This window comes from Rhinolophus hipposideros (genome assembly GCF_964194185.1).
Source record: "Rhinolophus hipposideros genome assembly, chromosome: 1".
NCBI lineage: Eukaryota > Metazoa > Chordata > Mammalia > Chiroptera > Rhinolophidae > Rhinolophus > Rhinolophus hipposideros.
Window position 1 is genome coordinate 40,378,989 of NC_138047.1, and position 14,140 is coordinate 40,393,128.

Below are 14,140 nucleotides of genomic sequence, written 5' to 3' on the forward strand. Positions count from 1 at the left end.
TACTTAACTCCTTTTCTGTTTGGCGCTGAGTCTTTCTCTCCTTCAGTGTAGTATTCTTTCTCATCAGTTATAAATTAGTGAGCCCATTATTGGTTTCAGGCTGAATGCTGGGAACTGGCAGAGGCAAGTCCCATGTGTCACGCCCGTGTTCCTCCCGCAGTGAGGCTGGCCTTGTTAGGAGTTTGCAGGAATGGCCCTTTCACCAGCATTAGACCCAGTGTCCTAATGAATGAGTGTGTTAAGGGAATGACCTTCACGAAACTTATGGTACTTTTTCGTGCCTTGAACAGTGGTCTGTTTTTAGTAGTCTTTATTTATTTATTTTTTTACCATTTTAGGGTTGAACATTCTGTTAGGTGAATTTAAAAGCTTGTGTTCTGTTTTCAAATATTGCATACCTCCAGATGTTATTTATTGCCTAAGATGTAGTTTAAACCAATGTATTTCAGTAAGTCAACAATATGGGAAAATATGTACCTTACCTGTATTTATCTCATTAAGAAATATTACTAAAATCAATGAGAAGAGTATTGCTGTTTTTGAGAAAGAAGTGTCAAGCTTAAAAAAGAGAGAGAATTTCATTTTTCAGGGCCTAAAATAAAAGTGTAGATATTTTCAATTTTTATAAATATTAATCCAAATTGAGATCAATTTTAAGAATACTGAGAAGATCCTTCAGGATCTCATTTTGAAAATCACTTTTTATAAATCAAATAACCATTGCTTTGGTTCAGTGGAGTTCAGGAAGTAGCTTCGTTAATGTCTACAACTTGTTTTAATGTTTTATTGGACTTTAAAACCATGGCCTGTAATTCCCATTTTTAAAAAAATGGATGTCTCTAAGCTTTGGGCAATGTTAGGAAATAGATTATCACCATCTCCTTTTAAGAGATAAATAATCATTCAAGTAAATAAGACTGTTCATCATGAATGTCAGCAGTGGTGACTTAAGTAGTTTTTCTTGGTAACAGTTGAATGTTCGTGCTAATAATTGGAGCTTCTTAGCAGAATATGGTTTTTAAAAGAGGATTTTGTTGGCAGTTGAAGTAGAGTGAAGTTTTCGTATGGACTTTTCTTTTTCACTCTTGCAACCATATTTTTTTTTTAAATCTTTGACTTAAATCCATAGATGCCAGCTTGAATGGCTATCTTATGTGATTTTTTAAATAACTTCAATTTTGTCCTTTCTAACAGTGTCCATTGTGAGGGTGTGTCCCGGTGAAGGTTTTGGCCTTGAGTGAAAACAACTAAGCTAAATGCATGAGTCATAGCTGACCTGAAAATAATCTCCAGGAAGTGATCTGTTTCCCAGTTTTCTTCTCCAAGGACTAGTCAGTACTGTTTCTTAAAAGGCTGAGAGAAAATAGAAAGCTAAATGTATTTTTAGTAACTGTCAGAAAATGAATAAGAAAAATGAACTCTCAAAATTTAGCTTCTTGTAGATCTTTCCACTTTGTAATTAATATTGACATTGTCTTTTAAACCTTGATTTAGCATGAAGTTCAAATGAAATATGGGTAGTATTTTAAAAATTTAAACCTGTATACTTTTCTACCCAGCTAATATTCTTTGCTTACTTTCCTCTGCTTTTTTCATACCTTTTTACTCTCCAGAACTGCCTAAAGTTACAGAAGGTGCGTAACACCTTTTATTCTTTTTCTATTCTATACATTATTACTTGCTATTGTTATGTACTGTTGGTTGCATTATTTTATGAAATTATGTTCACGGATAAGTTTACTACTGCAAAATCCATATGGTGATAAAATTAATGATAGTATTACTTGTTAACTTCCAAAGGACTGTTTCATGGGAGAGAAAATACTTCTGAAGCAGTTATGATCATTTAAAGTATTTGTTAGTTTTAAATATCTACTTGTGACAAGAGCTGTCCTGAATGTTTTGGGGAGTCCTTGCTAATAAGCTGTCACACATGACAGTTTAACATTTCCACAATGAATGAAATGGATTCATTCACAGGACAAATAGCTTTTGATGCTTCTCTAAAAAACTTATATACTGTAATCTACAGTTACCTATACCAAAAATTTTAGTCCCCTCCTTTTTTTTCTGGGAGTTATCTAAATCTGCCTTATTATCATTCTTAAGAGTGAATCTTTTGTTAGTTTGAATTAGCTCATTGTTGTTTCTAGGATGAATTAACAAAATGTATGTCATGAATGTAAATGTTCATTTTCAGAGAAAATAATATTTAAAGCATCCAGAATTTGTGCTTTAAATCATGACCTATTAATTTCATGAAAATCAGTAACTTTATTTGGGGGGTAAAAATTATTTTTTTCATTTTACCTCTCTTCAAGCTTTATATAAAATCTCATATGCTAAGTATATTCAAAAATTGAACTAAAACGTTTATCCAGAAAGCACCTCAGATTTAACCTCTTGGTATTTTGTTATGAAGACCATTTAAATTTTTGTGATTTCAAGCAACCATGTTGGTTTTGCTGTTTTTACCACAGAGTTATTGAGAGAACTTCTATAGCTGATCTTTAGAAATTTTATCCATGCATGTGAAATTTCTTTAAACAAAGAAATGGAAAATTAGGTCAATATTTTCAGTGCCCAAAATAAATTGTAAATTAGATGCATTTTTCATTTCAATTAAAAGTTATTTGAAGTATACATATATATTACAAAGACAAAAAGAAGAAAAATAACAGATGAAAAATGTTACCTGGAAAAAAAAGGAAGACATTGTTTTCTTGTGTCCTGAATCCATAATCGTTATTTTGTTAGAGCAACTATCACCTTGGCTATGAAAAAAAGGTTAGGCTTGTTTCCCTATGTTTTGTTTCTGTTTTTGTATTTGTTTTTTTAGGTTGCATTTGGGAAATTGTGGCTAAAGTTTATTTTAACACTTAAAAATCGATGAATTAGACTACATGCTTTTTATTTGTTATAATAACATATGCCATTCTTCATAAAAATAAGGGTTTTTTTCCATATGTTTTGAATCATTCTTTCCTATTTTTCAGCCAGTATATGTGACCTGTGCTTAATTGACTTTACCTATAAAATACTGTGTTATTGTCCTTCCTACTTTTTTACTATTTTATTTTTACCCTCTTTAAGAATCTGTTCCAAGCGGAGAAAATCAGAGTGTAACAGGAGGTGACGAAGAAGCAGTAGATGAATACCAAGAGTTAAATGCGAGAGAAGAGCAGGATATTGAAATAATGATGGAAGGCTGTGAATATGCAATATCTAATGCTGAGGCCTTTGCAGAAAGGTTGTCCAGAGAGTTGCAGGTGCTAGATGGGGTAAGGCTTTCTTATAATCTATGATTTGTGATGTGCAGTGGATTGAGAAGACTTGTGATGCTCATATTTTACTGCCTCGTAGTGTGATTACTGCTGTCTTTATAAGTGCATTACCAGTTGCTCTCAGTCTTTCACTGTTCTTGATCAAAAGACATTCTTATTTCGTCAGGCCAATGAAGGCAGTCGGCTGAGTTTCCAGATTTTGGGAGGTTCTTGAAATGAAAAAGAAAAAGAAAGCCAACCAGAAACCAACTTGGGGGTTAATATCCTCAGCCTCTGAAACACCTCAGAATAGTTCAATACAAAAGAATAGCATTTGTGGTTTGAAAAAAATAGGTACAAATTAGAAGGAGAGGAATTGGGGTGAAATAAGTGAATTATTTACCCAAAGGGAACAGAATAAGTGTGGTAAAAACAAGAGTCAGGGTTGAAAAGGATGTGTGACTCCTCTGCTACTGTATTTTGGAATCGATCCTTTAATTTGTATGCAGTTTTTCTGAGTCTGTATCTAAATGTACATCTTTAGAAAGTAAAGAGCCAAAAGAAGCAGTACTTACCATGCTTCCTGAAAATAAGACCTAGCCAGACCATGAGCTCTAATGCGTCTTTTGGAGCAAAAATTAATGTAAGACCAGGTCTTATACTATATAATATAATGTAACATAACATATTATAAGACCTGGTATTATATTACATTACATTACATTACATTACATTACATTATATTATTATATTATATTATTATATCATAGCATAGCATAGCATAGCATATCATATTATATTATGTCATAGAAGACCCGGTCTTATGTTAAAATAAGACTGGGTCATATATTAATTTTGGCTCCAAAAGACTCATTAGAGCTGATGGTCTAGCAAGGTCTTATTTTCGGGGAAATACCGTATGTGAAAAAAATCTAAGGTGAATATTTAGGAATTTTTGTTTACACAAGGTAAGCATTTAGGAAAAACCCTCAGATAATAAAAAAATATTTTAAGACTTAAACAATTTTGGTGTTTTATACATGAAAGGTACAGACCCTATAAGGTTGAACTGAGGCCTAGAGACTATATGAATAGTCCAAGGTTACAAATTTACAAAAGTTACTGGAAGTAAAGCATAGAAGAAACTTTAAGATGTTGAAGTGGAAATTGCCCTGGATAAATTCAAACCCTAACTGCTGCCTAAGCGATGTCAGTGGTTCTGAGTGGTTCTGACTATAGTTGGGCTGCGAGTTATTATGAGTACTCTCTAAAATAGCACATGTGAAATTATAGCATCAGCTGTACGATAATATTCTTTTAATTCCTTGTCCAAGATTTTTCCTCATACTATGTTGCCTACCTTTTTAATGTGGCTTAGTGGTTTATATTTTCTTTTCTAACTAATATTGTATATATGTTTCAAGTCATTATATTGCTTTGCAGTTTAATTTTGGATTTGGCAGCTTCCGTATTTTAGGGAATTTAGAATCAATAGAACCATTTAGAAAACAGTGGTAAGGGGATGATATAGTTTGTTACTGCTTTGCCTGAGAAAAACGTGGTTGCAAATGAGAGAGAAAAAGAAGACCATAGAAGGAGCCATCTTCTGGCCGTATGCTCTTCCACATCCTGTTGGTACAAATCATACTGCAGTTATAAATCAGGTCCATGTAACTTTCAAAGACTGGTACCACTGCTACCCTCTTGACTAAGGTATTATGTAAATAATTATGCTTTTATTTAGGGTTTAACATAAATGTTAAGAAGTATAGAAAATTCCTATAGCCAGTAGAATTGGAGAAAAAGTCAGAGGTGACATAGTTGAATGCCCCCCATTTTCAGAAATGAGACGGTATCATTATTGATGATACATTGTGGGGCAGAACCGTACTTGTGTGCTCTGTGGAAATATAAAATAACTGAAGCCTGGTCCCTAACCTGGATATACAGGCAAGTGTACCTTCTTAAAATACTTTATAAAGTTGGAACATAAAGTAGATGTGTAGATGTATATGTCAGTCTTTGTTACGCTGCTGTCAAAGAGATTTGGCAGTATTTTATCTTTATACTTCCTTTACACATTTAAATAATATGAAGTGTTACTTTGTTTTTAACTTTGTAGGCCAACATCCAATCAATCATGGCCTCTGAAAAGCAAGTGAACATCCTGATGCAGTTGCTGGATGAGGCTCTAAAGGAAGTGGATCAGATTGAATTGAAACTGAGCAGTTATGAGGAAATGCTCCAAAGTGTAAAAGAACAAATGGATCAGATCTCGGAAAGCAACCACCTAATTCATCTTAGTAACACTAATAATGTAAAACTCTTGTCTGAGATAGAGTTCCTTGTGGTAAGTGTGATAAGTTACCCACAATAAAAAAATGAAAATTCTAATAATATATAAAACCCATTTGTAAATATTTTCTAACTTCCTTATGAGAGCAAGGTCTAAAATAATTCCAAAGACCTAGTGATAGGGTTGTGTAGCCACTTACCTGTAAATTTCCCAAAATTCCATGTGAAAATGGTGTATTTACATATATTCCAGAACCACATGGACTTGGCCAAAGGTCATATAAAGGCCCTTCAGGAAGGAGATCTTGCTTCTTCCAGAGGCATTGAGGCCTGTACCAATGCCGCCGATGCCCTTCTGCAGTGCATGAATGTGGCTCTTCGACCAGGTATGTTCATTGGAGATGATAAAGTCTGACCAAGAGTCTGAGACTAAGCCTGTAACTTAGTATAACGCTTTTGACAAGCTATACCTGGGGCAAGTCATTATTAGCTATTCAAACAAGTTTCACTTATTGCCAAACTCATTTCTATTGACACTAAGAACTTTTCCATTTCAGTTCTTTCTGATTGACCATCAGTGACTCAAGTTAACACCATGATTTTTCTTCACTACGGTTCATAGAACCTAGTACAAAGCAGATGCTTTGTTTAGCCCAGAGAGCATAAGGTTTTGCTAGGCGAGTGGTTCTAAAAGTTGACTTTGCCTCGGAATCACCAGACAGGCTTATTAAAATACAGATTGTCAGGCCCCAGGCCCAGATTCAGGAGGTCTGGGCCAAGATCTTAGAACTCACATTTCTAACAGTCCTCAGATGACGCTGGGGGAGGACCTCATTGGGAGCATCGCTGTGCTGTTCTGTTTTTCCCCTTGCCTTTCTTTTATAAAGCAAACAAATGCACCAGTAAAACTAGGTTCTTCAAAACGGAAATATGGATTCTGTCATCAGTGTATGCATTAAACATCGGGGAAATCTTTTTACCCATTAAAGCAGTCAAGAAATACTCTGATTTTAGGCCATGACATGCTCCTGGCAGTCAGACAACAGCAGCAGCGTTTCAGTGATTTGCGAGAGCATTTTGCCCGGAGACTGGCCAGTCACCTCAACAATGTTTTTGTTCAACAGGTAATTTTATTTTATTATTAATACTGGCATGTTCCTGTAACTTGTTTATCAATTATCTTAAACTTAAATTCCCACAGAAAATTTTAACGTATTTGATTGGGATTGCAACATATTTCTTCACACATTTATTTGATTTTAAGATTTTTAAGTAAGTGCATATTTGCTCATAGATGCATTTTGGGCCTCAACTGCCCCTTGCGATAGACAGTCTAGCTCCTTTCAACTAAAAATCTCTGATTCGAGAAATCACATAAATATGGTTACTTATTACATATACCATTTAGACATCGGTATTGATAAAAATAAGTCTAAACTTGTTACATGTTTACTGTTTGGCCTGTTTTATTTTTCAATACTTTGAGGTGAGAACCAGGAATTGATCCAGTGTTTTAAGTATTTCATTGGCTCTGTGTACTCATATACATGAGAAAAATGACTGTAGTGCAAATGAGGATATAGTGCAAATGACACTATGCAATTAGTGTAAACCTTTTGTCTACATTGTTATGTGGAAAGTGATGTTATAATTAAGGTTGTGGCAGTAATATTAATACTAAGAGTACCTTAGATGGATTTGAATAGAAGGCATTTTAATATCTGGTATGATAAATTAGGTGTCTTACAGTTTTCATCTTCTATTTTATTAGGATTATTGGGCAAAAAAAAAATGAGGGTAATTTTGTTCATCAAAAGATGCTCTCTGAAACATTGGATTCTTACTTTGTTTTCACTTTGCGGTATTCTAAGAACAATTGTATTTACTATATTTTATTTCTGATTAGTTTACTCAGGCCCTCCTTCAGCTCTATAACAGGTCCTACTTTCTTTCGGTGCCTGTGAGTACATCAAATTTGGCGCAAGCTTCTCTGATTTTTTTGTTTTGTTTTGTTCTGTAAAGTTTGCTAAACTTACAGCAGAATCTTTATAAATTATAACTTACTGATTTAAGCTACTTGTTAACCATACTTGTAGCAGTTTTTTAATGTCCCATAGCCAAAGTTTATTTTTTAGGCATTTAATCTCATTCTGCTTGCCTTTTTTCTCGTCATCCTTTCATTCACTTCCTCCCTCCTTCATTTATTTAGAAGTTATTTGCCAGGTGATTGAGATGTATAGCAGGCATTTACCTGGGATAGGTGAGCAGCTGATCAGCCTTCAGTAGCTTACAATCTAAGGAAGGGAGATGATACTCAGGAAGGGTACATGTTATAGCAGTGGTGCTATGGGAGCATAAAAGAAGACCACTCACTAAGCATGTAGGGGAAATGGGGGAAGATTTCTCTTAACATTTCACTTGACTTGAAAAGTGTCAAGAAAAAAGTAAACCTAGAAGTCACAAAGGAAATACTAATTCACATTTTTCTTACAGTATTATTTCAATAATATCTATTTCTACACAGTTCTTTAATTTTTGAAAACTACACCATTGTCAGTGATATTATTCACATTTGTAGATGGTATTAAAAATACCAGTCAATAAATAGTAGTCCTTTCTGCACCCTAATTGTTTGCTGTAACATGCAATTATTTATGACTTTGCTTCTTTGCCTTGTAAACTAATGGCTTTGTTTAAAATTAATGCTTCCCAGTTCTAAAAGCTAATATGTATTGTTACATGTGAATGATGCATGTTAAAAACCAGAATGTTGCCATGCCCTAGGATGTGCCGAAAAGAAGGTGCAAGAAGATGTCCCAAGTACAGAAAAGGGATTTTTCTATGTTTTGAATTCAGTGCATCAGGTCACCTAGCAAGAGTTGGGAAACATGGATATTTCTATTGCTTGTTGTGGGACTAAGTAGCTGGGAATATTTGATTACCATATTATGGTACATCTCTTTGTCAGTGACCAGGTTTTCATGGTGTACTTGCTGTCGTCCATATGTAAGAATAAGAAATGACTCCCACCCTCACGATGATTGTAAGGAGGTTAATGTACTTAAAGCTCTACAGCAATGTATACATTAAATTGCTCATTGTATAACTATGTTTACATAGTATATATATGTATAAGTGCTAATGGGTTTCATTAGAAGTGTGTTTACTGAGGATCTGAGTAGTCAGATATGGCATCACAGATGACACAAGACTTGAATAGAGTCCATGCAATGCAGTTTATAGCAAATGTGTAGAAATAACTACTGTACAGAAGAATTCTGTTAAATAAATTGATCACAACATGACAGTAATTTAAGACCATTAATTCCCAGTCTTTTTTAAATTCACACATTAGTAATTAATAAAATTTGGAATAAAATTTGGAGACTGACCAAGTCACCAATTTTTTATTTTACAAAGCAGAAACCTTTAAAAAGAAATACTGCCATCCATTTTCACTCTCTTTTTATTTTGAAAATGACATTTTGGCAGTAAAAGAAAAGGAAAAACATAATTTCAGACTTTTAAAATTAATACATTTACCTCTATGAGAAACTCACTCCTATCATTTTATTTACTACTGATATAGGCCAGTAAAACATCTTCACATTTTGGAATCACTGTTCCAGAGCTTGCTATCTGTGATGTCTCTTTCATAGTAATACTTCTACATAGCTATATTTTAGTGAAGCCTGAAATGCGTTTTTATTTACTAGTCACTTCTTGTGTAATGTACTATGAGAGTAATATTTTTAATAATTGGCCAGATTCTTTTGGTTCTTTTAGATCTTCTAGACCCTCAGCTTCCATTAAAATTACAGACTCTTACCTATTATTTTTACATTTACTGGGGATTCATGTATCTAGTAAGATACTCAGGATAATCAGGCCAGTTACACTAATTAGGATTCTGATATTGAAATCAGGCATTCTAGGTAAGACTAATAAAATTGAGGAAATATGTGCGTCAAAAATATGTCCTTTTTAAAATTCTTTTGGTTGTTTTTTGAAAGATGTGTCTTGAAAGCATGACTGTTCTCTGCCATCCTTTTTCCCTTTTGGTTCTGCAGAGACCTCATGATTCTGTATTTTGCCTTTGGCAACATGGTGAGACTGATTATGTGCTGAACTAAAAGTACAACCAAAAACACTGATGTTGCAGGGTTTTTTGCTAACATGCTTCAATTTGGAAAATTTTCTTTCAATATGTATTCATAGAAACATCATATATTAAAATAAAGCCTGTGTAATAGACCATTATTCAGTTCATGTCATAAAAATTGTTTCCTTAAGCACATTTCACTATTTCCTAAACATAGGTTGATGATCTGTGGTTAAAAGCTTAGAAAGAATTATGATTATTTAAGGTGAGTTTTTGGGATGTTTGTTGGAACTTTGCTCAGATATTTTTTCTTTAAAAAAATAGAATTAAACATGCTATAACATAGAAAGAGTTCCTAAATGTTGAAAATTTATTCAGCATTTCACATGAAAGTATTATTTCTGTTAGACAGTATAGCAAAGTATTTAAGAGTGTGGACAATGAAGCCAAACTTCCTGGAGTTGAAATCCTGACTCTGCTACCTCCTAGCTGGGTGACCTTGGACAAGTTAATTACCTCTTTATGCCACCTTAGTTGCCTTTTCTAAATAATGGGGGTAATAAAAATATCTACCTCACAGGGTAGTTATGAGGATTAATATAATAAATGTTCAGTACCTAGAACAGTGCTTGGTTATAGTAAAGTATTCAATGTTAGCTAATTTTATTATAAATTATAATATGTACACTAATAAAAACCTATGATTCACTAAGTTTTGGGGAAATGTATTTGTCTTAGATTAATTTGGACAAAATCTATTGTTTTTAAATTATGTTAATAAAATTCTGCTGTTTTTTTAAATGAGGAAAAAAGAATTCTGCAAGATTATTGTGAAGATTATAATTTATATATATAATACCTAGCATGGTAGTGGGCAATAAATTTTAGTTGCTATTTTATTGTTATTTATACAAAGAAACTATAAACAGTGTCTTAATTTTAAAAATATGTAAAGAATAAAATTCTTTGCACATTAGGGTTCTAGATGTGATAATTATATTATTGATTAATTAAACAATTTAAGTATTTAATTTTTCTATATTCTGTAGTATTGTGGAACCATTTTTTCTAAAATTAAATCTTTTTGTTAACGTTAATAACATTTAATGTGTCTTAATAGTAATGGTTTGAAGGTAAGGATGTTCTTCATATTAGAAGTGAATTTTTCAGGTGATGGTGATCTTAAAAGACTTTGCAGAAGAAAGATTTGAATAGTAATTTATGCGAAAGAGCTTTGGAAACTTTAAAATCCTCTATAAATGTTAATAATTAATTCTTCCATTTTCAGAAGAGGTTTTTAATTGAAGATCTTTCCTGACATTAAATTAAATAACATAACTTAACATCTAATGGCTTCAATAAATAGTTGTAGAAGAACATAAACAATTATTTTGATTCTTGAAGCATTGAGAAAAATTACTGAAGATTATTTTGGGTAATGAAAAGATATCTAATATTGTTATTAATAAAGGCAGAATATTTAGAAACATTTAGAAGCTATAACAAGTCTGTCCTAAAGAGGAAATATTCTTTCTCTTTATTCAGTGTAACTAATTAAGATACACAATATGGAGACATTGGTAGAACTAAAACTATTAGGTTGGTGCATAAGTAATTGCGGTTTAAAAGGTTAAAAATAATTGCAAAAACCGCAATTATTTTTGCACCACCCTAATATGATATATATCAATGCTTAGTATCTAATACCTGTGATTTAATGGAATCCCAGTGATCCTTCTGATGTCATGAAGAAAACGTTTCAGTAACGTAATATTTGTATTGACCTTTGCCAACTATAATTAGAGATATAGTCCAGTGGTAATACTGGTGTGTTTTATTTGATATTTTTAATTTTGTTCATATTCACTGTTAGTCTTTACTTCACGGAAAAGATGGAGGTGCCCAAGTATTTCAAATATACAGAATAGCTCCATTTTTCAACTCTAGGTCTTAGTGCTGGATGATTTTATAGGAAATGGTGATGATTTTATATTCAATCAGCCATTCTGAAAAGAATGTCCACACAGATCTTGCTCCCTTATCCCTAAGTTTTGGGGTCACCTGTACTTTTAGAATTTTTCAGATTTTAGAAAAGTAATAGTGTGCATATACTATTGTGTATAATGTAACCACTCTAGGAGGGTCTGGAGCACGCCCTGTAATCAAGCACATAATTGTTTCTACAGCAAAAAAAATGTGAATAGTCACTTAACACTACAAATAACCTCATGTTAATTCAGGTCAGCTTTTGCCCTCAAAATAGTTTTAGCATTAAACTTAAACTGAGTTTTTTTTGGATTTTAGAATTACAGAAAGGAATAGTGGACCATATATACATCATATAGCTTGTATATAACATATGTTATAGTTGTAGATTTCTGTTGCCTCTGCCTTCTGGTTTTTGTTATTTTGAATCAGTCAGACTTGTTTTCTGATACTTTTCTGCTTTCTTTGGTCCAATTTCCCAAATTAACCTAAGTAGACATCATTAAGATTAATCTTAAAAGTGTATTGGTTCTACACACTTCTATACATGATTTCTATATAATGGGTTCTTACTTTTTATTTCCATTTTAAATTGGGGATATAGTATTACAAGAAGAAAATTCTCGAACCTACTGATTTGTAAACTTTGGTGAAGAAGGAACTCAGATAATGATGGTTTTAGTACTTGGTGTGTCTTATACTTCCACTTTTCTTACTGTAAAAGTACTTTCCAATTACTAGAGAACTCTATTTCCTTAGGCCAGGAATTTTTCTTTCTGAATACTCTCTATTTAAAATAAATTGGTTTTTAAAACCCATAACCACTACATTCTTATTTTGTATATGTAATAAAGCATATAAATTGAAAGAAATATCTTAAAACAATTTAAATTCAAAGTGTTTATAAGCTATTATATCAGCTAGTTTAATACACATTAATTAAGTTTAGTTTAGATAACTTTGCTGGAAAATGAGTTAAAAACCCCAAAATTCCAACGGTCTGTCATTTTAATACAATTTTCACAAAATGCTAACAAATAACTTCTGACTAAGTAAATCGGATTGAATCAGAATGACTTCAAATAAATCTGTCCTTTTTTGCCCTTTCCTTATTCTTAGGGACTCATGTTTTCAAGGGGACTCTACTCCTTTTATCTTCCAGCTCCCCATCGCTTAGACACTGGCTTTGAGTTCCATGATAAGTGTTGACCAAGTAGCAGAGAAGGAGAGCTAGATTGTTTCAAAAGAGGTCTAGGAATATTTTTATTGTTTTATTTTTTTAGATACCAGTGACTAGTAGGCAGTTAGAATTTTTTGAGTCTGGTTAAAATGATTTTGTTTGACATTTTTAAAAGAAAACAGAAGTGAGAGTCACGTAACTAAGATTCCAATTCTTCCCTGTCTGATCTAAGCAAATCACTTATACTCTGAGTTTCAGTTTGTTCTTCTAGAAAGTATGGTTATTGGACTACCCTACCAGGTGTATATTTTCTAAAACAAAGTCAGTATATATCCTCTGTTTAAGACTGTTTGATAACTTATTAAAAGTCTTATCAAGGTTTAAAAATAAATCATATAGTTATTTAACAAATTAATAGAAAAATTAAAATTATATTATCATCAGGGAAAGCCCAGGGTATAGTCATCAATAATCCTTCCTAATTCTAAAATGCTATATCCTATATGTTTTTCTCTGTTGTTTTAAATATTGTAGACTCTAATGGAAATACCACAGTTGTCGACAATTTGTTATGAATAATTTCCCTATTTGGTGTGTTTCTTAATACAGTTTGTATCGTTTATTTGCTTAGTAAATTGTAAAATGATATGGTATGGGAGAGATAAGCTTGATTAAAACATTCATTCTCAACTCCTTTAGAAGATGAAATGAGTAGTTGATTTATCAGAGTGCCATTCTTAAGTGTTTATGATTATGGTGGTGTGGTGTCCAGGATGGTTGGTATACACAGGATGATAAAAGAAGACAAGTAAGTACTTGATTTTTAATTTTTTATGTTCTGTTGGTTCTACTTCGCCATACTTGGTCATTGTTTAGAATTTTCAGTTATAACAGTGTTTCTTTTACTGTCAGTGATACTTATTTACTTATTTCCTTACTCTAGGGTCATGATCAGAGTTCCACTCTTGCTCAACACTCTGTTGAACTGACTTTACCTAATCATCATCCATTTCATAGAGACTTGCTCCGATATGCCAAGCTGATGGAGTGGTTAAAGAATACAGATTATGGAAAATATGAGGGACTAACAAAGGTATGGATTTGACGTCAGTTTGACATCACTGAGTGTAGAGCACAATCTTTTAGAATCAACAGGCCAGATATACAGTTCCCCAAGTGACATTTGAAATACTATAGTGCATTCTTAGCAAAGCAGAAAATAATTGAATTTCTGAGTGCTCATTAACCAGGGAGAACATTTATTTTATTTACTCAGGTAAAGAAGAGCTACATTTTGAGTTTCAGTATAGTATA

The 14,140-nt window shown here is 32.7% G+C and overlaps 1 protein-coding gene across 34 annotated transcripts in view; it reads left to right on the plus strand.

Moving 5' to 3' along the window:
• EXOC1 (exocyst complex component 1) overlaps positions 1 to 14,140 on the plus strand; it is a 52,015-nt gene that overhangs the window by 11,801 nt on the left and 26,074 nt on the right. For 10 of the 34 annotated variants that reach the window (XM_081065182.1, XM_081065181.1, XM_081065187.1 and 7 more), the window contains 6 exons: positions 1,614 to 1,634; positions 3,094 to 3,281; positions 5,386 to 5,613; positions 5,812 to 5,944; positions 6,573 to 6,682; positions 13,770 to 13,919. In XM_081065182.1, the coding sequence (XP_080921308.1) occupies positions 1,614 to 1,634; positions 3,094 to 3,281; positions 5,386 to 5,613; positions 5,812 to 5,944; positions 6,573 to 6,682; positions 13,770 to 13,919 (830 nt within the window). Of the gene's footprint in view, positions 1 to 1,613; positions 1,635 to 3,093; positions 3,282 to 5,385; positions 5,614 to 5,811; positions 5,945 to 6,572; positions 6,683 to 7,464; positions 7,519 to 13,769; positions 13,920 to 14,140 lie in introns of all 34 variants that reach the window. The other 24 variants (XM_081065189.1, XM_081065184.1, XM_081065177.1 and 21 more) reach the window with 3 other exon arrangements.